Raw genomic sequence first — 26,794 nt, forward strand, 5'->3', positions numbered from 1 at the left:
AAGGAATCAATTGTTCCAGTACAAAGTGTTTTTACACAGAGGGGAAAAAAGTCCATTTCTCACCATAAGAAATATTTCCCTACATACCACAACGGGCAAAACTTCCCCAGCACATCCCTCCATCTGTCTTTCTCAAAAAGCCTGCAAAAATGGATCAGTCTTACAAATTCAAAGTGAAATTCTGTGGTGACCCATGTATGGGTATTCCAGAGGAAGAATTCCATTTGTCATCACCCTCCTCACAGCCATGGTGGGATATTTGCTTTCATGCCAGTACAGGCTGTGCCACGAATCAGAAGCCTTCCCCCACCCTTTAATCTCTCACCCCTAAAATCTAAAAAGCCTTTACTCTTTGCTTTAGAGACAGCAGTGCCCACTTTCTGCTATTTGTATGGATTTACCAGCAAGCTCAGATGAATTATGTCTTCCCTACAAAGGATCCTGTATGCTGGCTGCTGACGTTGAGCTTTTGGGTGAAAAACATTGGCATGGATTTGCAATATGAAGCTGCTTCAGAGATATTCTGAAGTGGGAAGGCATCAACTAATTAGAACCAATTTTGTAAGATGATGGTAATTAATTTCAGTGATTGTGCTTCATCAGACATCCTAAATTGCTGGATACACTTGACACTGAATTTTCCTCTGAAATATTGCATTATTTTTGCAATCATATAAAACTCATTTACAAAAGATGAAACTTAGTTTTTTGGAGTGTTGTTTGGGAGTTTTTTATCACATAAGATTGAGACATGTAGGTTAATCGTCCCACAAAAGTATACCTGAAATTTGCCATTAATGATACAATTGTTTGACCAGAAATGAGGTTCATGTGGCCTCATTTCTGGTAACACTTGGAGAGATTTCTCTTAAAAAGGATGTGGGTTTCCAGCTAAGCATTTCCTTAGGGGCTAGAAGCCTCTTCCAGCATTACACCAACAACTTCCAGACAGAGGAAATCTGTGCTTGGAAAGAAAGTGGCTAACCTTTGGGAATTGAGGAGACACAGGTAAAATTTCCTGTTAGCACACACAGATTTTGGATGGGGCTCGTTGTCATTATGTTTTACCTGCCTGTGTCATGGAGATCTCAGCAATCCTTTGTTCTGCAGGCAGATGAGGCAAATAATAAAGGCAAGAAGGGTTGAAAGGGCAGCTCTCTGTATTGATAGAAAGATGTTAGTGATTAGACAGGGCAGTTGCAGTCAGATGTGTTTGTTTGGGCTTGTGGATACAGGCTGCAGAAGAGATGACAAGAAAGACAACCAAGAGAGATGCAGAATAACCACAAAGTAGAGGAAAAAATAGCTGAAAACCCACAAAACCTTTTTAGCAAGCAGTTTGGCAGTTTGCCCTGCTGGGGGTTGGAGATAGCTGTTGGACCCAAGCCTATGAGATGATTGCAATAATTCCCACAAAAGTCCTTTCCCCAAGGTTGGTTTTTTCTCCCCAATGCATCGTCCCCCACTCAGCCCTCTCTCCAAGCCTGTGCCTCACAGATTCATGGGGCTATTCAGATTAAAATCTCATCTACTCCATTTTGTTCTCACAGCTCCATTTAAGGGGTCATTCTTGGCTAAAATAACTGGATTTAGCATCACATGGAGAGGAACAGGGTGGTTAGGAGGCTTCTTGGGAAGAAGGATTCCTGGAGAGCTCTGAGCTGGCTGTGGTCTGTGCTCACCTCCTCGTGCATCAGGCAGTGTGGGCATGGATTTAAACACAGAAAAGGAAGGTGTCTGGAAGCTGCCCTTTGGAGGAGGATCATGGTTGGCTACAGAGAATCACATAAATGAACCAAAAAGAGTATCACCAGAATACTGAACTTCTTTCAGTATTTTTCTGCACCTGCAGACTACCAGAGTAGTTTCCTGCTCAGTGTCCAAGGTGTGCTGAATAGACAGAGATATTTAGGTTTGAAAGATGCTCCAGTCTTCCCCAGTTTTGTGAAACTCAGAGCTGTAAAAGGAAGGGATACGTTTACCTGGGGTAATCACAGCACCACCTTGCTTTCCTCATTTTTACTATTTGCCATTGTAATTCTCCTCTTCCTACTCAAAACTGGGGCTGATGGATTTCCATTCACTTCAGAAAATTAAAATCTTTGTGGAAAAAAGTTAGATTTATATACAGGCAAGCATAGTAAGTGAACATGCTGCCACACTTTTTTTTTTTTTTTTCTTTCTAAGAGTCTATAAGAAATAAGCTTAATTGCCTTAGAGCACCAGCTGCAGCAGACTTTTCAGCAAATGAAACCCTGGAATTCAGCTCTAATCCCTCGAGGCTGGCCTGGCAGAGGCTAAGATAAGTGTTACTAGACAGAGAAAATATTGTGATATATTGCTGTTTCTTGCAGTAATCGTTAAGAAGTTACTCTCAGAGCAGCTTTGCCATCACACTCACCCTTTTTTCAGCTACAGTTTAGATGCTGTGGCAGACACATTTAGCAAGTTTGGGGGGAAAGTGAGAGAAGACAAAAATGAACACTTGCAGCAAATTCTGTGAAGCAGTGTTGTAAAGTGTGTGTTGTATATCCATCTAACATGGCCTCACCAGGCAGAGTAGGCTGTGGGGGGAAAAAAAGCCAGATGGCCTTTCCTAAGTTTAATCGTTCCTGTTATTATTTATCTGCATTCAGAGAGGCAAAAACACTGGAGCTCATAACTAATATTCCTTATTTTGCTTTCCCAAAGTGCACAGTATTCATGTGCACTTTAATTTATTGGAGGCACGTTCCTTTCCTGGCAGGATAAAAGTGGCATTTTGCTTTCAAAAATCAGTCTGTAAAAGAGAAAACACGCACTGGGAACCTTGAAACTGCTGATACTTTTTTCTTTTTTTTTTTTTTAACACTAAAATTGGATTGAGCAATTAGAAAGTGAATTTGAAAGACTGCATTACCTTAATAGTGAAATTGTAAGCAGCATGTATTTAAGTGACCTAAGATTGCACTGAGAAGCTGTCACTGATGCTACAGAGCCAGCATTTGTTCTCAAGCTATGTTTTGCCCTCCTGAAAGGATGTATAGAACAGCATTTCTGATGCTGTGAGAATTTATTTTAGAAATGCTGGACATTTTTAATATTTAGATATTCTTACTTAGACATTAAATACCGTAGATATTCTTCGTACTGAGCAACAAGAAATGTTTTACAAATGGTCTTGTATTTGAAGACAAAAAGAATTTGAAACATAATGTGGACTGTCTCAGTGTGCTCTTTATGAATTTGTCAGGAATGAGAAATCAGAAGATCAGAACAGAGCCAGTGTCTTTTAAATGAAGGGATTTTGAATGTCTTTTAGAAGAGAGGCAAAAAGAAGCCAAGAAATTACAGGCCAGTCAGCTTAATGTCAACTGCTGTAAGATTTCTGGAACAAATTATCAAACAAAGTCTAAGCATCTTGAAGATAACAGTGAGATAAGTGTGAGCCAACATGGATTTGTCAAGAACTAATTCTGTCAAACAGATCTGGTTTCCTTTTGTCGCAGGGCTCAGGCTTTATGGCTGTGGGAGAAGCAGTTGATCTCATAAACTTTGGCTTCAGGAAGGCTTTAAAACTCTCTCTAAAACATGAGATGCTTGTGAGCAGCCAGAGAAATATGATTTTCATGAAATTTCTGCTACATCCTGTGTGGAAGGAATGGAATTTGGATGGAAAGATGTATGAGGTAGGGCTGTTCTGCACTCTGTGTAGGATCACTCATTAGCATTTAAAATTAATTAAAGTAATTAGAAAATGAATTAATGGAATCTATTAATAATAATTAAGTCTGCGTGGAGCTCTGTCAACAGTTGCATGAAGAAGAAATTATCAGCTGACCTCATTTAGTTCCAAAAAGATAAACTTTATTGTGACACACATGATAGTTTGAAGAATGAGTTACACTTCCAAGAAATACCAAGCTGCAACTTGAATTTTGGAAGATTTGTCTTGAGAAAGTTCCACCATTTACTTTGCACAGTAAAACTGTAACAATAAATGCATAGCAAAAACTGCATCTTTCACCCAGTGACCAGTAGGAAGTGTCAGTGGTGAATATGATCTAAGTTAGACACAGACACACCATTTTCAGTGCTGTTCTTCATCTAAAATGAGATCTAAATAATCTGCAGTAAAATTTTTAGACCTGTAGTAAATCCTGAACAGAGGATAAAGGCCTAAAGGTATTCTGAGTTATTTGGCCCATAAGGAAGTGGATTTTGGAATTGATGGAACTCCAGAAACAATACAGAAAAATCCAGTGGCCATGCCTCCAAAAGATTACTGGGTAGTGAAATGGAAAAAACCTTCTCAAGAAGAAAAATTCCACAGGCTTGTAGAAAAGCACTACACTGGGCACTGGAGCTGAAAACTGGAGGGCAAAATGCAATGAGAGAAACTCTGGATCTCCTCCTTCTTCCCCTACAGTAACTGAACCTCTTCAGCAGCCCATTAAAGGTTAGTGCTCTTGAAAGGTCTGTAACATGAGGAGAATATTTCACTTACATGAGGTTCTTAAAAGCAAACTGTAGCTGAATAAAAATAATTTTTTCAGGGTATTCTTAAGGACTGCATGAGTGCAAGAGCAGCTACTCAGATATTGCATCTATCCCCAGCTGTTGAGAAAAGTTTATTTAGAAAAGCCATCAAAGCTTGATTAAAATTTAATGGGATGATAGGATAAATGTGGTGAGTCCACTGAGGTCTGAATTGCTGCCAGTATTGATTAACACCCTTAACAGCCCAGTGGGAATCCTATCAAAAGCATATTTCAAATCTAAGCTATGGGAATCAGAATAAAGCCCTTGGTAACAACCATGCTATCAGTCAGATGAGTGTTTTATTTCCCTATATGCCAAGTGAATGAAACAAGATAGAGGAAAGTTGCCAAAAGATTGTACCTGGGGGCTTGAAAAATGCTGAAAATACGAGGTCAGATTCGATCTGCTATAATTTCATCAACCTAGCTGAATTTTCCAAAGGTTAAATATAGCTCATAGTCTGTATCCCGATCAGCTTACATCAAAAATTTTTTGATGTATTGAATGATAAGTTTATAGATTGTAAGGGGATACAGCTGGCATGGAAACTGGTGCAGAAGTGATTACAAGGAGACTTGATTGAGAAAAGACTGTTCTGCTGACAGTGAAAATGTAGTTGGTCCAACTGCAAGGCTGGCAGTGAAAAAAGATAAAACCAAGCATGAGAAAAGAGAGAGGAGAACAGATGCAGTAGAGGATTCTGAGAAACACACAGAGGGAGAAGGAGGACAGAATAAAATTGCAGTTGGTATGTTACCAGGTCTGTCATTTCTTTAGCAGTGAAGATAAGAAGCTTTAACTTTTTGTGTCAAGGCAGAATCCCAAAAAAATTTGAAAGAACGACGGAGAGAATGGCAAAAGCGTGAGATTGTTTTAAACTCAGGCATTACAGCTATACTGGTAAGGCAAGTACTGAGACTTGGAAAGAGCAGACAAAAGGTTGTGTTTTATGAAAAATCAGCCAAGCATGGTCTAGATTTGAAAGAGCAGAAATTAAAAAAGGAAGGAATGAATGCTTGCACTCCAAGAAGACAAAAGGTTAAGGGAGGTGCTGCAAATGACTCTGAGGTTTGTTGAAAAAATGGAGCTGTTAAGAAGGATAAGGAAGAGGTAAAATCTAGAGGTTTGAGGGGTTGACTTAGTTTGGTGCTTTGTTGTGGGGGTAGAGAGGGGCTTGAATGGTCATTTTGCAAAAATCAGGTGGCACTTTGTTCCAAATCCTAATTCTACGGTTAGCTGAAATAAGTAATCCCTCCATGGCAAGTATGAAGAGTACTAACTGTTGGCAACCAAATTTGTCATTTTTTAATCAATTGAACAATTAGAATTATTAAACAAAAGGCAAACCCAGAAATCCCATGTGGCCTCATTACAAAAATATTGGCTAGAATTCCTGTCCTTCCTTTACAGCAAGCAGCTCAAAGTAGTTAAGAATACAATCTTGTGTCCCTCTTTGCTTAATTGCTGGAAGGAATTAGTTTATTGAAAACATCTGTCACTGGTAGTCTGGGACTCACAGAAGTTGTGTCTTGGGCCTCAGCTGAGTGTCCTCTGCAGAACCAGGTGTTCGTCTGTGGCCTTGATGGTGACAAGGAGAGAGGGTGTGGCCTCCTTGGGGAGAGCTGTCTCTACTTCAGTGTGGAGATTTTGGAGACAGAAAAGCTTTACTGCCCTGACATAAAACACTGAGACATTCAAGGGGAAAGAAATTGCTCTAAATCAGTTGTAAATAGCTGGTTTTAAAGAAGTGTCATTAAATGTGCTTTCCTGGGAGGTGGCTGTTGTGTTTGGAATGGCTCCTTAAATACAAGTGTTGCTGAGAAGTATAATAAGGCAGTGAGGTCATCTAGCTGACAAGGTGTGTTAGTATCCTCCTTTTACCATTTTCTTTCTGATTTTTGTCATAATCTTTAAATATACATATCCTGACTGGATACAGTCCCCAAATCATTGAATCATTATGGGAATGCTGAAATACTTTGCTGACCAGGGATAAAGCTAAGCATAGTTCAGCCTGTTGCTTAGCTGAATCTAATGGATTTGCTGAACTTCCTGTAAGCTACTCCCCTTATAAAAAACATCTTGCTTAAATGCATAAGCAAAGCAATAGAAGTGTTCTGACTGCTCATCAGAGCTTGTTATTTGTCTGTAGCCCAGTGCTAGAAGTGTTGAAAGAGAAAATGGAAGGTTAACTTGTTTGCAGAAGTTGTTTTTGTTTGGCTGTTCCTGTCAACATAAAAAGCCCTGGGTCACTGAATAATCCATGAGAAGTTAAATGTCTGCCAGTTCAGGTCACAAAAATACTCCTACAAGCAGTCTGCTGTGAATGGTAGAGAGGGCAGGTCTAAACAAGGCAGAAATTTCTGTGCAGGTCCCCACTGCCACATAATTCAGGAGCTGTCTGATGCAGGACACAGAGAAGCTGTGATGAAGCTTTGATGCTGCAGATGGAGAAACTGAGCCCCAGTGAGGCTTCCCAGCTGGGCAAGCACAGTTAATGGCATAACTCTTATGTACAGTAGATTCAGAAAGTGTCCAAAAGTTTTATGCATTCATGGATCTGATCTTAACCTTAATCTGCCAGGAAAATTTTGGCAAAGCTGAATTCCTGAATTTTACCCCATTTGATCTAGTGTTCAGAGATTGGGTATAAAGTGCACAAGCAGCATGAGGTAAAGCCCCAAATTTTTTTTCAGGTTATTTTGGGATTTTTTTTTTTTTTTTTAACAAACAAACTCTCCCCAAAAAAATACTGTAAAAGTGAGGCAACAGCAGTACCTCAATGCAGACAATCAAGGCTGAGACAACAAAATGAGGCCATAGGTGAAGAAATTTGTGTTGTTTCTCATTCTTGCACTAAAAATAGTGTTGGGGAAGGCGTTCATAGTAACCAGGTATGAAAGCAATTAAATGTTGTCAGCAGGAAGACTGTGAAATGTGTGAAAATGTGGAGGAAAAGGGGATAAGCTGCACAATGAGAGATGTGATGGAATGCACTGCCAAGCAACTTAAGTCCTCACAAAAAAACCAAGCTTACAAGTGTGCAGCTTTGCTGGACGGGTGACAGAAGGGTTTTAAGTCAGAGCTGTGGTTGGTATCTCTGGGATGAAGCAATGGGAAGTAGCTGTGCTCTTTGTCCCCTTGCAGAAGCACGACGGGCACTTCACGGTGATCCAGCTGGTGGGAATGCTGCGGGGCATTGCCTCTGGCATGAAGTACCTGTCGGACATGGGCTACGTGCACCGGGACCTGGCGGCGCGCAACATCCTGGTCAACAGCAACCTCATGTGCAAGGTCTCAGACTTCGGCCTGTCACGGGTGCTGGAGGATGACCCCGAAGCTGCCTACACCACAAGTGTGAGTTTCTTATCTAATTTGAGCAGCTGATTGCCTGGTGCCTCTTCTCTTGGGTTTCATGTTGTTGGAATGGCTCCCTAGGTATTAAAAAGTCTTTTTTCCCAGCCCCGCGATCGAAGAAGTTGTTGAGATTCCTCGGCTCTGGTTCTCAAGGTTTTTTGTTTTCTCTTACCTATAACATTCTTTCTCTGACCTGCTGAGGTCTGTCTGGCAGGTAGGGTTGAGGCACAGTCCCTGCCCTTGGGGTGTTGTCAGTTTTTTATCCTAAGAACTACATGTACTTTATTTACAATAATTTTCCAATACCTATCACCTGTGTTAGACAGTCTGTCTCTACTTTAAACCAATCCAGAAGTATCAGCATCACAGCAGAAGATGGAGAACAAGAAGAAGAAGGACAGGACACGCCCAGATTCCTCCATCTTGCCTCTTGAACCCCATTCTAAATCCCCCAAAATTCTACTTTTTCACCCTGTGACAACTCAGCTATCATTCTATTCAAACCCTTGTGGCTTGTAAATCTTCACACAAAGCTGGTAGTTTTTTCCAAGGGCTAAAATCAAAGGCACAGGTGTCTTTGAGTCCGTGCCAAGGTCTCTGAGCTCCTTGCCAGGGTCTCGAGCCCTCCAGGGCAGCCAGAGGAATGTCCTGGGTTCCGACACTATTCCAGTTTCAGATTTGTCTGTGCCACAGGAAGAACAGTTGGAATTGGCTTTGTCCCCTTCTCAGTCATGTGATTCAGCAAACACACTGGCAGTGCTAAGGGAAGTTGTTTTGATTTTTGGCTAAGGGATGTGTTAATAAACTTTGGCAAAAGTTTATTTTAAGCAAATGTGCAAGTATAAGTGGGAGAATTTTTTCATTCTTTGTGGTTTTGTTGGCTGTGGAGGCTCTTTTCCCGTGTTGTCTCCTCTTCTGGAAATTTGTTTACAAATCCTTGTTTGTTTACAAGGATATGTTGGTAAAAGAGAGATGGGACAGGAGAGAATCTTACCAGCTTCACTGTTGGAAGCACACTGCCAATGCAAGCCTTGCATTCATAAATTAGAATTTTAATTTCATTTTACTGAAGTTTATCTTCTAGCAGGACATGTAGGACCTTCTTTGCATGGTTTTGGTCTCAGTTTATTAATACTTAATTCCTTTTGTAATGCAAATAAAGTGGAAAATGGGATTTGGGTGAGGGGAGCTGGGGTGGGTTTTTTTTGGTTTGTGATGTTGTAGGGGGGTTCCAGTGAAGTGAAAAATTCTTGAATGTGAAGCAGACAAATGACAAGTCCCAATACACCATTTTTCCTGATACCAAACTACATTTCAGATGCAATTATTATCACAACAGTTAATTGCAAGCTGATTTTTGAGTAACTTTCATCTCTATCATTTAAACTGAAACTATTTCAGAGGCAGAACGTGTTCTCATTACTACTCTCACAAAATGTGCAGAATTTGTTTATTCCCGTGATAGGGCACAGTGACAGAATTGTAATAGAGAAGATAAATGAACATTAAATAATTTATGTTACCCTTTTTTTTCTATTCCACTTTAAAAAGTGATGTATGGCCAAAATAAGGAACTCATCTAATTTCTCTGTACTGCAGTAAGTATTGTGGTGCATCTACTGAATTCAATTAAGATATTGTAATGGGATTTTAGATCTTATATATTTATATATGTAGAATATATATTTACTTTTAGTTTAGGCCTAAAATAGAGGTGTTGTGATAATTTTGCTGCAACTTCAATTTCTTAGAAGTTCTATACAGAACTGTAAGCTGACTTAGAGGAAAACAAGTCACTTTACAAGGTTTTCTATTGGTTTTAATATGCCAGCTGGGGGAAAAAAGACCCCAGGTTTTACTTGATAGCAGAAATTTTCTTCATTTAGTTCTCAAATCCTGTTTTGCTTCACACTGGTTCTTAGTGAGAGGCTTGAAAGGGAAGATAAACATGGCTGCAGCTGAACAGGCTCTCCCATGAGGGCTGAGGCTGGCTAATGGCCCATGTGAGGAGCTCAGCTGGCACCAAGTGCCCCAGGGACAGGAGTCAAGTGACACTCTCAGCTCTGAGCCCAGGCTAATGGCCCAGCTGGTGCCAGGCACTGGGAATGGCCAGGCAGCCCTTCTCCCAGTGAGGTACGGGGAAGACACCAAACGAGAATTGGAGGCTTTCAGCTATTATTTATCCTGTAATTTTCTGCTGGATACTGACACAGAACAATTAGCTTTGAGCAGTAGTTAGTGCCTGTCCTGGTCATCATGGCTAGAGCTGCTTTGAATCTGGAAGTGCTATGCTATGAAAAACACAAACAGTGCCATGACATATTCCTTTTTTCCTTTATCTGTGCTGAAGGACTTCCTTGAAATGTAGAACAGGCTTTGTTGAAATGCTCCCTGTTTTCCTTTTCACCCAAACCTGAGAGCCAGGTGTAGAAATCAGAAGTGCCTCAGAGCCACTTCTCCACCCTGCCAAGGCTGCAGCTGGTGCTGGGCTACCAAATGCTGCTGAGCAGGTACCTAGAGCATGCCCAGCAGGAGGGATGTCACAGAGGCTGATGGCAGTGGCAGCTCCCTGTGGCAGCCAGGCATCCAAGGTGAATCTGTTTTGACCATGAACCTCCCAGAGAAGATCAAAAAGCATTGAAACTAAGGTGGAAAAATGCTGTGTACCATTATGACATGAACAAAAAACTTTGTAAATGGGAAGAGTTCAAAGCAACAGAGTCAGGTATAAGGGAAATGAAAAGCATTTCAAATCACTTATTCCTTCAACTTCAGCTTTCCTGTCCTTGCAAGTGGGTCCTCCCACACTGAGTGTTTTAGTCACTGTGGCAGAGCCTGCCTAGTTCTTCCTGTCACCTGTGGCCCTTGGAAAGTGTCCTTCCCTCATTCCAGAGGGCAGACTGACAGCTGCAGTCCGTGTGCTGTGTCACACTCACTCTCTGTGAACTGGGGACAGCCAGGTTTCTGTGGGGTGCTCTTGTCTTCAGTGGGCTCCATCCTTGGGGTCTTGTTCCCCTTGAGCAAGTCCAGAAGATTTCTCTGTAGGAACACTCAGCAGGAAGTCAGAAATCCTGTCAGTTTTAAAAGGACTCAGCACAACTCTGACCAGAATAGGGTGGGGACACAAAGAAGGAAAGATTTGTCACAATGCCTGTGGAGGACTCAGGGAAGGCTTTCATGGTAACAGAAGGGGCAAGAAGCCCACACTGGGTGCCAAATCCTCCTGCAGCTCTCACTGCCCATCACTTTGGCACTGACCTTTTTCCCCCTCATGAGCATCTTCCCAACAGCATGCCATGTGTATTCCTGGAGGATTTCATAGCAACTCTTTAGTTCCATACTGTGTTTTCAACATGAGACAGTTAAACACTCAGTGTTCTCTCAAAGATTCTTGTACTTTTAGAATTTATGTTTTCCCTCCACAGAGATTTTTATTGATAACAGCCCCATACCTGTAACTGAAAGAAATCCACAGAGTGGGTCTGCACATTGAATAGTGGTATTTTCAGTCTCACCTCTTCCTGTACAGCACTGTCAGTGCTCAGAGGAAACTGATTATTTTATCTTCCCCTTTTTGTCTTAGTCCTGGTGCCAGAAACTGAATGGCACAATTGGATGTTTTCCTTGGAAATTATCTACAATACACTGTAAGCCAAATATAAATAGACTTCTGTATCTATGATGCAATGGTCAGTTATTGTGTAAATGTATCTTTTTGTTTCCTAGCCTATTGAGACAAAGGATGTAAATATGTCTTTGATGAGAGCGTTTTTAGGAAATAAAATATTGATTCCTGTTTGTTAAATGGAATAAAAAAATTTACAGCAAGATACCATTTTAGAATAGGAAGGAGGAATTAAAACCCAGGAGCACTTGTCTGCAAATCTTTGTGTTCCAGATTGATCAGGAAAAGATAAGACAAACTTTGGTATAACTGAGTACTATGTGGGCTTTGCCTTTGGAGACAAAACTTTCATTTTTAGTAATGGTTTCCAAGGCAACAGTTAGTCATAAAAGGACATTTCTAGTATATAAACAAGCATTTCTGTCCATACAGAGTTCATCTAGTCTCTTGCATCTCTGTTTTTACATAGACTGTGTTAGTTGTTGTATGTTCATTTAGTTTAAAACATGGTCAGCTGTTTGTTTAAAAGTAACAGAAATCCCAAACTGAGCCATTCAGTGCAGGGTGTGGTGCTTGCTATTTATTGTATTTATTCTTGTTGTTTGTCACGGTCCCTGAAGATGAAAATATGTGACAAAATTTAAATATTTGGAAACATTAATTTTCAAATTCTCTCTTCAGCTTTTATCCAGCTGTGATCCCAAGTTCATCCTAGAGGTTTTCTGGTTTATTTAACCCTCCTTAAATTTAGTAATAGGAACAAAAAGGCTATAAAAGACCTCAACAATAGCAGACCCTTAGGAGGAAAGTCAATTCAATTATAAAATTTAATCTCATCCCTGCTTTTTTCTTCCACACCACTTCAAGGAGGAACTCCAAATATAGATTTGGCAGAGAAATACAGTTGGAAATTTGCATTTCACTTTTTCATTCCCAAAATAATGATGTTGATGAATTCAACACAAGTTTGGCTGTAAAAAAGGTGGTATTTTATTCCTAATGTGGCTTTCAAAGCAACATCCATCATTCATTGTAATCCAATTTAATTTCAAATCAGAAGAATATATTGTAGTGTAATCAATCTAAGGGATGCTGCCTTTAAAGATTTGCAAGCTCTGCCTTTCTTTTAGCTTGAATTTCAGCTTTTTGTCTCTCTGGCTCCTCCTCCCATTGTCATATTAACAAATTTGAGTTCTGAATTCTACATGTATGTGCTTTTGCTGTTTCTCAGTTTGGCTCTCTGAAAATCTCTCAGTGGTTTTATTTACAAATGTTTCATAGGATTGAGAATGAACTGCTTACACATCTGTAGTGCTGGTGCTCTTGGGGATCTTTGCATCTTAGGAGATAATTGATGCATCTGTTTCTGACATTTAACCCTGGAGGTGGTTGTATTTTTTCCTCTTGCAGAGAGTCATGAGTGTCAAGTTTGTCTTTGGTGTAAGATTCAAAGCTTGCCGGTATTCAGTCCATACAAACATGCAGTGTTACATCTCTGAGCAAATCTTAAGTAGCTGTGCAAGAGCAGAGGAGGTGGAAAAACTCAATGCACTCACAAATAATTTCTAAAGTAAGAGTTCAAGGAGGATTGTGAATCTCAAAAAGCCACAGGTGGTGTGTTTGAAAAGACATGGGGCTGACCAAAGCACCAGAGTTACTGATCTCTCAGCTGGGCATAAAGACCTTGAAAAATGGTCTGTGCACACTGTTCTCCTTGGAAACCAGCCCAATAAATGTAAGCAGCACACTTCTATGTGTGTGTATACATGCACTGCATACTATGAGCAGTCATTTTGTTGTAAATTCTTCATACTGTTAATAGAATTTTTTTTAAAGCTATCAATTTTCAGAATATTAATCTAATTTCAGACAGCTGGGATTTGATTGCATGCATTTATATTTTTTAATAAGAATTGTAATTTTCAAACTACAATTGAAGAAGCTATTGTAAACATGCAGAACATGGTTATACATTTTTAGTGAGATCTTTATTCACTCAGAACAATACTATCCACACTTAGGAGTAAAAAAGTAGGTGTACTGGCATAAAACCAAAGTTATTGCTCTGTTGCTAATTCTGTGAATGGATGTAATTTTGAATACCTGGTTTGTTTATTGCAAATGAAGGATCACAGGTCACTTAGGATTTTAGTATTCATTGTATCGACCAAGGTGCAGTAAATCATAAAATACCTTTCCTGTGCTGGAACACACCTGCACTATGCACAGCTCCTGATACACTGCTTAATGAACTTCAAGGCAGTCCATTAAGGTCAAAGCAGTTGCTTTCAGTGGCATGTCAGCTGAAAGTAATTCCCATAGGTTATGGTATTTTGATCTATAGAACAAGCATGACAATCTCTTGAAAACCTTGAAAAAGAATGTAGGTTATTCATGTAGGTGTAATTTTTTTTTCCCATTAAAAACTACTGGTACCTTTCAAAAATGAGTTAAGAAACTATTATAAAATTTGTTTACTGTGTGCTTACAAGAGGTAAGTAATTTACTGGGAAAAGAAAACCATTCAGCTCCAGTGAGCCAAACAGCTCAGCCCTAACTCCTTTATTTAGTTATTGGTAGGTGAAAGGATATGAGATCTGGATGATTTTTAGTTTTCATTTTTGTACCACTCTCAGTGGGAATTTATGAGCCACATTAAATACCACTGTAAAAAGTAACTACTCTGCATACAGGCATATAAAACTTCTGGGTTGAAAATTTGAAGCACTTGGCTTCACCAGGCTTTTGTAAAGCTTCATAATTAAATCTTGACATATTACCCAGCAGGATGTGTTATGTCCATGAGTATAATTAAATGAATTCTTGACTCTAGTCAAAAAAAAAACCAAACAAAACAACCACCTGTTGGACTTACTTATTTAAAAGCAGTCAGTTGTTCAGGCACAGTGTATATTTCAAAGCTCATGTGGAAGGAGCTTGGAGAGGAGGAGACTCTTCCTGTGTCTTCAGCTGCTGTAGGTCATTTATGGTTCTGTCTCATTTCCCCTCCTGTACTGTGTGTTGCACTGAGCTGGCTGTGTCAGCTGGACAGCAAAGAGTTATGACCCTGGAAGAGATGGGAAATTCTCAGCAGTGCTGCTAGATTGTGATGAAATCCTGTTTATTTTTCAGAGTTGGGAATTCCTGTGTGCTAAAGATCTGACATATGGTTGCACTGTTTTTTAAGGGGTGGAGGGTTTTCTGGCTGGTTCCTGAGGAATTACCCTACATTGTATTTGCATGTGACTGGCTAGGCCTGTGTTTCTTCATGACTGCCATCAATTTGAAATTTATCAAAGAGAAAGAAGCATTAAAATTTCAGAGATGCTATCTATGTTCATGTTCCAGGAAAATAAATGGTAACACAGCCAACAAATTCTGTTAATTTAGCGAGGACTGGACCCTCATTGATTTTAGCCTGGGATTCCAGAAGTCTGGGGAAAACTAGATTCCTTTTCTTCTTTTACTTAGGTTAAGAGAGCAAGTGGGGATTTTCTGGGGGCAGATATCAGCATTATGGATATGTTGAGTCACCATGTGGATGTGGTACTTAGGGATGTGTTTTAGTGATGAACAAAGTGGTGATGAGGTAATGACTGGACTTGATGAATTTAGAGGTATTTTCCAAACTAAATGATTCTGTGATTCTGCCTTTTTCTCTGGGTAATATTGCACACCTGGGAGGGTTTAGGATACATTATTGATTGAAGAGTTCACAGATAACAAAGGAGTATCTTTCCAACTACTCCTTGTATAAAGAATCTGCCAAAGGGTAGATCCAGTGAAATAGGAAATGGGGGAGTTCCAGCCTAGTGTGATTTTTGCTTTTGTGTTTAGATGCAGTACTGATGTTTCATAATCTCTTCTGGGAGAACCCGTGGCCTGATTGCTGTTGTGTCAAGATTTTGGTATTCACTTCAGCTAGTAGAAGGAAGTAAAAAAAAATGCACGTCTCACATGCTGATGAATTTTTCTACTCACTTTGATACTAATTCTAATATTTCTCCTGTACATGATATCAAAGTTGTTGTAAATGGGATTCTGTAATTACAGAAGGAAGTTTCTGAAGCAAGGTAGACACATGTGTTAAACTTAATCTTCTTTCATATTCTGTAATAGAAATGTTAACTTGGGAATAAGACTGACCTAGTTATTCACCTAAATTAATCCCCGGTGAAATCAAGCAGAGGAATTTCCACTGACCATGTAGGAATTTTGATTTGCCCTAAATCAAAAGGATAACTACAGAAAGAAGCTTTTCACTGTTGCCTTTTTGCTTGCAAGAATGAAAGCTAGATTATCTTCAGTCATACACAAGCACTTGGGAATCTCGTTTGTGTGCTTTCCTTATCAATCAGATTTTCAAAACTTTGCAATGGTAAACTTTTAGTTCTTTGCATTCTTTTTTAGGCTTGCTCTTTGGCAGACTTTCAGGATAGCAGCTTCTTGCCCAGCTGTGAGTTCTTCCCTTCTTTATAAGGGGGGGTTGGGAGGGGAGGATGATTCCCAGTTTGTGATTTCTGGTTTTCCCTTTAAGCAGAATGTCGCAGGAATATTGCGGCACGGTGCTCGTCTGGCTGAAAAACGTGTTAGATCGGTGTGACTCTGAGAAATTTAGGTCAGACATCACAGTCTTTGCTCAGTACTCACTCAGGCAAAACTCCTGTTGAGGCCAATGGGAGTTTTGCCTGACTAAGCACTGTGGGATTTTGCCCTTAGTATCTAAAATATTTGATCTGTTCCTTGTGCTTTTGGAAGTTCTCTAGAGGCAAATCTGGTATCTTGTCCTTGACTGCCTCACTGTGGCTGTATCCTCCTCAGCTTAAAGGCTCACAGATTCTTGTGCTTCCCAATATTAAGCATCTCTTCATTAACAGAATATTTTTAAAAAACCAAAACTGCAAAACTTCATAATTCCAAAATCAATGTGCAGTAACTGTGTGTATTAGTGCATGAAAAGGAAATTATATTTTTTAATTCTGGACTCCTTGTTCTACTTTTTTCTGCTCTAGAGACACAGAAATTTGTTTTCAGTTATGAGGGCTTGGGGGGAGAAAGAATTTTTACTCTTAAAAAAACCTCATGGCTTTTTGTTGTCTCCAATAAATATTTCACAGGTTCATATCATTGCCTGTTTCATATGAGGCTTTTGGTTCACAGTTCAAATGTCAGAAATTCATTCAGTGAGGACCAGGGTCAGTTTTGTGGAGTAAAAGATTTGGCAAACTGAGTCATTAAAAATCTCAAAATAGTTTTGTTTGCAAGTAAGGCATTAGATGGACATGCTTAACTGCCCTCACAAAGAAATGTGTGGCATTTGGATATAAAGAGAGATACATAAACACTTGAACCCACATGGAAGATCTAGTTTTCTTCTTAGTAATGTCACCACGCTTAATGTTATGATTTGTCATTGTTTTTCTAAAATTAGCTGAAGTGCATTTTGAGATGAGACTTATCATCCTCCCCCATAACTCCACATCACTGACTGTGCTTTCATTTCTACCCTAATTTTTATCTGCCTCTGTCTTCACTCTCAGTGCATTACCTATTAGTGCTTCCTCTGTTTCCTCTTTTCATTGTATCTTGTTTTATATCAGACCCTCTGGAACTGGAACTATCTCTTTTTTTTTTTTTCCATCAGGCACTCTGCTTTTCATTTAAATTCCCTCTTGAAGATCCATATCTGAGGGACCCTTTTGAATAAAAATGCAGTCACCTACTCTTTATTTAAATAAAAAGCTCTAGGGTAAATCTCATCATAAATGTGTTGCACATCTCCTTAGAAGCTTGCTTATCCTTACTCAGGCTGAATAACTCCCAAATCTTCAGAACTTCTCCTGAAATTAATACTTCTAAACGTGGATAAGGTGTTATCCAGCATGAACAATTACCTTGAGCTCTTTCTCCCACTGCAGCTGTACAAAAGAACACTTGGTAAACAACCAGTTGTAGCCTAAGAAAAACATGCTAGAACCATTTCTCCAAAATGAGGAAGCTGGGAACAATTATAAAATATTTGCCTCTCTTTACACAGCCTCCCTTAAATTCATTATTATAACACAGAGAGTGAACTCCAATATTAATTTCATGCCCAAATCCTGCAAGTCAACCACCACACTTGGCCATTCCTCTTATTTCAGCCTCCTTAGCAATGTCATGATTACAGATTAATTTATTTTATTTTTAAACGCAGAGAGGTTTTCAGTGCTGATACACTCCCAGAATTACAGGAGCAGCCCTGTTGATTAAATATGTAGGCAGACACACTGTTCATAGTCATTTTTTCCTGGAGAAGCATGGGATGTCCATCAGCCTGGCCCTGGTTTCATTCTGTGTTAGTGAATAAGCCTTGCACAATCATTGTAGTGTCACTTTTGTCTTATGCTTAGTGTACTTTAACAGATTTCTCTGAATTGATCACTGAATTTTCACCAAACTATTAATGAAATTGTTGGTTCAGTGAAAGTACCTAATGTGAAGAGACTCTCTTCAGCTTTTTCTCTAACAAGCTAGAATAATTAATTCAAGTTGCCAAATCATGTATTCAACAACATCTTTAAGTAAATGGTCTTGATATAAAGTTTAATTTGGTCTTTGTTCCCTTGGTCTGATTTTTGAGATAATTTTCTCAGAAATAGCTCTCTGCCTAATCTTTTCCTAATAAGTTTAGTATAGTTCATTACAGGAGTGAAGTAATTCAAATGTGTTTTTAAAATAAACAGCTCCTGTGCTGGGGCTGTGGTTTACTCAGGATACTCTTCAAATGTGCAGATGCTGATTAGGGATGAAAATGGATTCCCAGAAGTTGAGAGAGCTGGTGTGTATCTGTCTTGAGTAACAATGATTCACTTGTGTTGTTCTAAATTGAAAGAATATATCGTATATTGGTCTAGATTTACTCAGTAAACATTTGGAGTTGTTGAAAGGGGAGGAAGTCAATAAAGCACCCTACAAATCATCCAGGGAAGTCAAGGATACCTATTCCAGCATCTCTAATTAACACTGTGTAATTACACACGTTTAATTATTTTATTTAATTTTAATGCCTAGCCATGTAGCCTTAAAATGTTGTTTTGCAGAATTTCCAGTTTAATATGTCATATAAAAAATATTCCTATAGCCAGCTCTTCTGGGTAAGAATGGGAGCAGGATTCCTACAGTCTCCCTTGGCTTTAGGATCAGAGATGGGCATTGAATTGCCAGTTAAAATGGCAATTTTATTCCATGTGCTAATTGAAATAACTCTTGGATTTCTCTTGTACTTGCACTAGAGTAAGCCAGCAGCATTTCTGCTCTTGTTTTTCTAGTGAGTCTGGCCTTGTGCATTTGCCTCTCTGCTTCTTAGGATTTCATCTCTGCCCCTTGTTCCTTTGTGCTGGGGACAGGCTGATGCTGGATGAAACAGGAAGGCATGCTTTGTACCATATAAATGGATTATTTCTTGTGAGCAATAACTTTCTTGGACTAGGCCCTTTTTTTTTTTTTTTTTTATCAGAAAGATGAAAAAACTTTCTGGGATTCCTTTAGTGTCTTGATCAAATTCTGGTTTTTTTCATGGTACAGCAATGTCGCAATAAAAGCAGGTATAGAAAAAAGGAAGCAAATAGAAAGATATACCTAACAGCTGTGACTAACAAAAGGAATATATTTCATTGTATAGTATTTCTTCTAAAATTTGCTCAGTTTATAGAATAAAAGGGGAAAAAAAACCCACACCACAATACACTGTAAATTATTTAATGAAATGAATGCACACTGTGTGTGCAGACTTTCTTTTCAGTCTTCTCAAAATGAGAGCTGCCAAAAGTTCGTGAAACTGTCATGCTCATAAATTGTTTAGCAGATCTGCTACTCTTCTTGAAAGAAATATGCTTGGATCCATAGCTTCAGTATTTGTTGAGGTTTTAATATGTTTTTTTTTCTTTTCCAATTGCATATAGAACATTTGGTCTCTGTCAGAAATAGGACCATAAATAACATGTGCTTCTTAGTTAAGAGAGAACAGTGAGGGGGCTTGACGTATTTTTGGCAACAACTAATTCCACAGAATAGCAATATCCCATTGGTATGTGACAGAACAATCTAAAGGGTTATTTTGACATGTGGAATATACCAGGTTTCATGGTTAAATATTTTAATTTCATCAGGGCTTTAAGTCCCTATTGGAAGTTGAGGACAAAAGACTTGTGACAGGACCCTGCGTCAGCCAGAACTTTGGGTAAAAAAAAATGCAGCTCTTGCTTGAAGGTTAGGCTTAGTCAGGGACTTTATGAATTGTGCCTTCTCATCTCTAGGAAGTTCTTCCTCTCCTCTCTGAGGTTTGGCTGCCAGATCATCACAAACTTCTTGAGGCTGTCTCTTGCCTGCTACATCTTCCCTTCTGTGTCCCTCCCTGAGCTGAGTCAGTGGAAGCCCAAGCAGAGGGGTCTCAAAAGTAAAGCTGGAGGAAACCTGGAGCCTCCTGCAGGGCTTTCACCTAAAAACCCAAAGAAATAGGAAAATATCCATCCTACAGGATTGCTGCCTTTTTCCTGTTCTAAGAGGGCCTATTATTGCTCCATCTCCTGACTGGATGACTGACATAACAAGTAGCAAAAAGTATTTGTATTAGTCAGCTGTACATGATGGGATGTTCTTTGCTAATCTCTGCAGTAAAATAGAAATATCTAAAGCTCATACAGAATTTTAAGTAAAGATTGATGTGGCATGCCAAAGATTCATCAAAATACAGATGACTACCTCAGGCTCTGAAAGTTCTGTCCAGAAGGTCTGTTCCATTAAGAGAAATAGCTTTTTCATTGCTAGCTTCAATTTGTGTGCAAATTTAATTACAGCAGACACACAGGCTGGGCCCCACAAACTGCTGGCATCTCACTTGTCAGAATGGGTCATTTTACTCTGAGTTATCTTTGTTTGGGAAGCTTCAGCTGCTGGAGTGATCATGGCACTGAAATACTGGTGCTTTTCACAAAAAACCTATAAGACGTGTGTCTTAAAAATTCCCCCTCAAAGTACTTGTTCAAAATACAAATTGAAAATACAGTGAACATTTTCCACTGGGCCCATAATTTTTTTCATGGGAGATTAGGCTGGGACAGGCCTTTATGAGGAGCCTACCTCTCTCCACCCAAGATCTTACCCTGCTGCTAGAGAGATGTAAACTTTGATAGATTTTTTGATGGTAAAAAAGCTATTTTTCATAGCTAATATGCACACAACTCTTGCTGCTGGCTGTGCAACACCAGTTTTATGGCCCATGTGAACAGTACCTCCCAGCTGTTCAGTGTTCCTGCAGGTTTCATTTGCTTCACACACTTCTTTTTGCAGTTGCTGTGTTGCTGACATCTCCATGGACCAAGCTGTTCATTGCTCATGAGCAATTCCTTCATGTAGGCACATGTGTTGTTTTCTTTATGTCAGAGCCCTTCAAAATACCAATTCCCAGTTTTCTGTCTTACTGAGTTTTTATAGGCCAGTATCTTTCAAGAGCACAGCAGAAGTTGGTGAGACCCCGTGAGGATTCTGGGAGGGTTATTCATGCACTTATGAGCTATCACATTTCTACCCAGCTGCTAAATAGAATTTCACAGTTTTTCCTACTTCTACCTGCCTTGTTGTTTGTAAGAAAATATGTATCTTGCCACAACAGGGAAAACAATAAACAAATCTTCAAAGAAGGAAATCTTCTGGGATGAGGCATGAAAATCACATGGATTTTTTTCCCTTTTCCCTAATTTTGCTCCCTTTTCACTTTTGCTTCCTTCTTTGTGTCAGCTTATCAAAAGTACAGAGTAGGTGGGGGGACTTAGCTGATCTTGCTGCTTACTTATCCAGGGTCATGACAGTGTGGATAAAGCAAACTATGATGTTTATCCTAGAAATGGACCAAATGCTGTGTGTTCATTGGAACATCTGTGAGTTTGGCTCGATGACAAGTCCCAGAGCAACACAAGAAACCCAACGTTTTCCTCCTGCAGCTTCATATTGCTGATGTGTGTTTAATCAAATTAATGGTAAGAGGAATAAGACTTAATAGAAAACACACACACATACAAAAAAAACCACCCTAAAACAAATCCAAGCCTAAAATTTGAAGCTGAATTTCCATTATGAAAGTTAGCATGCAAGCTGAATAACAGTAAAAGAGAAATTAAAAAAATACAACAGATTGTATGATCCTAGAGCTTGAATGCCATTCTGCTGGCTTTGTAGTGTTTACAAAATCTGAGGCAGGAGATCAACACTCTGTACTTTGGGACATGCAACACAGCATTGCACTGAGGAAAAGGTTTGATTTATTATACTGAGTATGATTCATTATTTAACAGCCTAGAGGTTTATATGTGTTTCTGTGGCTTAATAATTTCAGCAACATTTCTCCATTGCATGTGGAATATAATGCAGGACTGGTAAGCATTATAAAGATTGTTCCAAGGTGGAATTGTTAGAAGTAATACCTTTTGTTGAGTCACATAGTTTAACCTTTCCTGGTTAGGTGCATACTGAGAATAATTGTAATTTTCCATACCAAATTAGTACTTTGCCTAGAACTATTTCATTCTTTAAAATCTTTATGTGAATTTTTTTACTGAAATGAACACACTGCAAATGAGAAAGGTGCCCACATAAGCATTCATAGTAGTAGACCATTATTTTGTTCTATTTTTATAAGTAAAAAATCTATCATAAGTCACATGTGAGATGAAGGCACAGCCCAGGAACCCAGCAACTGCATAAGCTAAAACTTTATTTCAGAGATTCTTCTCTTCTACCTTGCTGGTTTAACCATATAAATCATTTACAGCCTGGTTTCAGTAACAATGAGCATCCAGAAATCCAGTTATTGCCAGTGGGAGTTGCAGGTATTCAGAATATTTGATGGTCCTCAACTTTGTCTCTGTTTTTCCCACTGTGAAATGGAGACAGCAGCTTCTTCAGAGGTTTGCCATGAGAGTAGTTAGTTGGGAGCTGTAAAAGATGCTGAGGAGCAAAATGGCTGAGCAGTGTTACTGCACCATTTTCATGTTTAATCATTTCAGCAAAATCACCTCTTGTTTTTGGAAATACACATAAAATAGGAAGCGTGAAAAACAACTCTGCAAATCTGGTTACAGTGCTTGGAAAAATCATTATTGGTCAGCATACCTGAAAAAAAAACCTTTATAGGCTTTTAGGGAATTGTGAAGACAATTGAGCAACAAAACAAAAACAAGATTGTTTATCTGACTTGAGGTTTTGTATGGTGCATTTGCTGTGATTATCATGAATCTAAAGAAGGCATTTTCAACACTGAGCTTTTCAACCCTCAAGTGCCAAAATAAACAAAATTATTTAAGTGTACTCATGCTTATTTTTGCTATACATTTTTAATGAAGCAGCAATTGTCTGTATTCCACTGCTGAAAATCTTATACAACTGAAAGATTTTGAAGCACTAAAAAAGATCAAATGTGCAATAAAATGCTATGGCATTAGTCTATGGAAACACTGTGTACATTGCAAAAAGCAATACACATGAAAAAAGATTGTTCATTGCTTTCTTTAACTCTTTTGTGATTGGGAATAGAGAGCATTACTTTGTTGTGGTTGTTTGTTTTTTTCTAAATTAAGCTGAGTCGTGCCAAAAGTGCAGCCTAATCTCCCTTTCACTGGTTAGAATACATGCCCCAGAGCTATTGATGCTGTAGTCATGGGGAGAGTCTCAGAGACTATTCCAGAAGGTGTGGAAGTTTAAGGATAGAGGACTGATCTGTATCAATTTCCCAGAGCACATTCTTTAGGCTGTAATTAGTCAGCTCTCTGGTACCTGGAATAAATCAAGTAATGTTCTGGAAGTTGCTGATAAGGAATGGTGGCTTCTTTCCAGTGTTGTTTTTGGTGGTGTTAAATCAGTGGACACTGAGTTTACCTGATTGTTTTTCATCCTGATGGAGCTGTTTTACTGGGTGAAAGTATGATCCCCATCCTCTGAAAGATTCAAGTTCTTCCTTCAGTTCTTTCTCTGGATTTCTACTGGTTTTTGGGAATTGCTGAGAATGATCACCAGGCTGCTCATGGAATTTCCAGTCTACACCAAAAACAAGCAACCAAGGAACGCATTTGTTATAAAATACACCCTACTTTGCTGTGAGCATGAAAAAAAGTATTGTCTTGATTAGCATTCTGGGTTGGTTTCTTTTCAAGTGATACAGATTTTGAAGATATGGTTGAACTTTAGCACTTTACAGAAAAGACCTTAACAACAAGAAATCAAAACCATGCATTAGTATTCCATAACTTTGTTGATATCAAAACCATTTGGCTTTAATTTCCTTAAGTATACAAGGTCATAATGCAGAAATCAAGTGGGAGCAAAAGAGTAGGATGTTAACTATCTAGAGGCTGAGTAGGGAATGTATTTTCCTAAAATGTCTTTAAGTTCTGCTGAATGTTTTTGATTTGCTCTACCTGAAAGAATTTGCCTTCAGATGCTGCAGGCACAGCTGTGCTAGAACTTCCTGTGCTAGAGCAATGCATTTCTTTGTTTGTCCACCAGAGATTTGGAAATCCATTTATATTCATATATGCATGTGTTCATTTTTCAGTATATAAATGTAACTCAGATGTTCAAAAAAGAAGAAACTGTCAGTACATATGATTTCATGGCACAAAAAGATGCTTCCTGCAGAAGTTGCACCCATATATAATGCAAGTTTCCATGTAAGCATGGCTGCCCTGCACCTGTGACTGAATGCTGGAAATTATTAAAATGGCTGTCTCTCAGCAAATTTGGGCTTTAAGAAGCTTTGTCATTTGAAAATCTACCTCTACTAAATTACTGATTCTAAATTAAAAATAATTATTAAAAAAACTCTGAACTTGTTTTCCAAGATTCTGAGCTATGTTGTTGTTTTTTGGGTTTTTTTAAGTGAAATAAATGTGCTGGGTTTGGGGGTTTTTTTTGTAGAGACATTCTAAAAGGTCAATTTTCAGCTACTTTGATGAAGCTTTGTGGTGAATTTATGAAGGTAATGCAAGAGTTCCAACTGCTCAGAGGGTGTCATTATAAAATAAACCACAGCTGGTCTAGCACCAGTGGCAAGTTTGATTTCATAGAATAGTGATAGAATCCCAGCATGGTTTGGGTCAGAAAGGACCTTAAAGACCTTTTAGTTACAATCTCCCCTGCCATGAGCAGGGACACCTTCCACTATCCCAGGTTGTTCCAAGCCCCATCCAACTTGGCTTTGATATCCAAGTATTACTTCATCAAAATGTTTCCTTCTGATGATGTCTTACTGTAATATGTCATGGAAGTGACATACTATATGATAAAGTAAAATATCCCCTGAGCAAGTTGCAGGAATGATAAATTATGTTAATGTGTTACTCCCATTCAGATGATGATTTAGTATGATGCACTGTCAGAAAAACTCAAAGTCATCTGGGGATTATAAGGTGTAAATCCAACTGATTTACAGAACAAAAGGTATTCCAGTGCCACAGTTCACAAACAGCCTAAATTAAAGTATGTCAAGATACAGGAAAAAGTACAAAAGTCTAGGAAGTGCCATACTAGGGAGTGTGATTGTTGAAAAGGCCAGAAGCAGATCCTCAGTGTCTGTAAGCCAGCATTACACCAGTATAAACACCAGGATATGAAACTGGCCTTGCCACTGGTGTGACTGGAGCTGCCATCAGGCTCATCAGTCAGGGCTGTGCTCTGGTGAGCTGCAGATGAGCGTGACATAGAAACCAGCTTGATGTGCAGTGCCCTTTGCTCAGGCAGCTGGCAGAGATCTGGGTGAATGTGGCTATCTGCAGGAAGGCTTGGCCACATTCCTGTGCCAAGCTATTCATCATCCAACAGATGGTTATCCTATTATTCAACAATTTGCATTCTGCCACACTGCAGTGATCTATGGACACTGCCACTGTGTCACTACACCAAATAGAAACATCAGAGAAGCTTTGTTGTGAAGCAGCCCTTGCTTGGACTGAAAACTACTCCTGTACGTCCATTCCTTTGGCATTTTTTGGCAATACATTTCATCTGTGTTTGTGCAGTTAGTGTCTGACAACACTGTGCTGAACCTTCTGCTGGACTCCATGACCCTTGTATGTCTCTTGCTACTCAGAAAAAAATCTGTGAATCTGTGGGATACCTTCCAGGGTCAGAGGAGAGGGAAAAAGTTACTTCATTTATTTATTTTAATAAAGCTCTGTGTCCTAGTGCTCCATTACAGACATCAGCTGCATCTTCATGCCACAGTTACCCTGGTTTTCAGGCTGCCTTCTGCAAACCTCTGTAGCTCATCTTCTGATCTTCTGAGAATCTCCCCAGACACCTTCACAATACCTCCAGCTTCAGCTCTTCCACTTCCCTGCTAAAGTTTAGATCCTTCCCATGCTCCTGTGGCCTCATGCAATATCAAATTGCTCATAAGCCTTCCACATCCCTGTACCTGTCTCCCCAGTAGCCCAAATATTTGCCAGCTGGGCAACCTGTGTTGTGCCTGAAATTGTGCAACCTGATGGGCCACGGAGCTGCTGCCTGGCCCAGAAGTACAGCAGCATCTTGAGGTCTTCCAGCAGGAGAAATACAGGATCTCTCTGCTTTGCTTGGTACTGGTTTTCATTAAACACATGGGAAATAGGCAAGGGACCAGCTGTGTACCTGTAGAGGCCCAGTGGTCCCTGAGATCTCTGCAGAGAACTAGCAGACAGACACAAGACAGTGGGAGACCTGCACTTCCTAAAGTGACAGCTAGTGAGCAGGTGACAGTGCCAAAAGGGACACTAGAGACCATGTGGAGGGGACTGGACCTAGCCTTGGATGTCTTTCCCATCCTGCCTTCCTTCCAGCCAAGCTTTTTAAATTCCCAGTGGATCTGAGCCCCCAGCCTGGGTTTGGCTGGCAGGCAGATGTGCTGGGGTGCAGCTGGGGCTCGTGCACTTATTTTCTTTGGAAAACCAGCAGGGTGGCACTGGGAGCATTTTGGCCTGTGTGGGGGAAATGGCTGTTACCATCCTCTCCTCTGCTGAGCCTCACTGCCCACCCTGCCTTGGCAAAGCCTTCCTTGTCTTTGTCCCTCTGTCCCCAGATGGGAAGGCAGGACACAGTGCTCAGTGCTTGAGACATCCCTGGTCCCTGTCATGCTTCTTGATCCATGGCCCTGGACTCAGCTGCTTCTCCTTCATCAGAGCTATTCTCCCATCTCCCCTTCAATATATATATAAACCATACTTTTATGCAGCATGGGCTGATTTAGACATGAAACCTGCATGATTCCCAGCAGTCTAGGAATAC

General features: G+C 39.6%; 1 protein-coding gene across 1 annotated transcript in view; it reads left to right on the forward strand.

Moving 5' to 3' along the window:
- EPHA6 (EPH receptor A6) overlaps positions 1 to 26,794 on the forward strand; it is a 371,852-nt gene that overhangs the window by 315,536 nt on the left and 29,522 nt on the right. The window contains exon 14 of the mRNA XM_059871825.1: positions 7,669 to 7,878. Within this exon, the coding sequence (XP_059727808.1) occupies positions 7,669 to 7,878 (210 nt within the window). The remainder of the gene's footprint in view (positions 1 to 7,668; positions 7,879 to 26,794) is intronic.

The sequence above is a fragment of the Haemorhous mexicanus genome, chromosome 2 (assembly GCF_027477595.1).
Source record: "Haemorhous mexicanus isolate bHaeMex1 chromosome 2, bHaeMex1.pri, whole genome shotgun sequence".
Lineage (NCBI taxonomy): Eukaryota > Metazoa > Chordata > Aves > Passeriformes > Fringillidae > Haemorhous > Haemorhous mexicanus.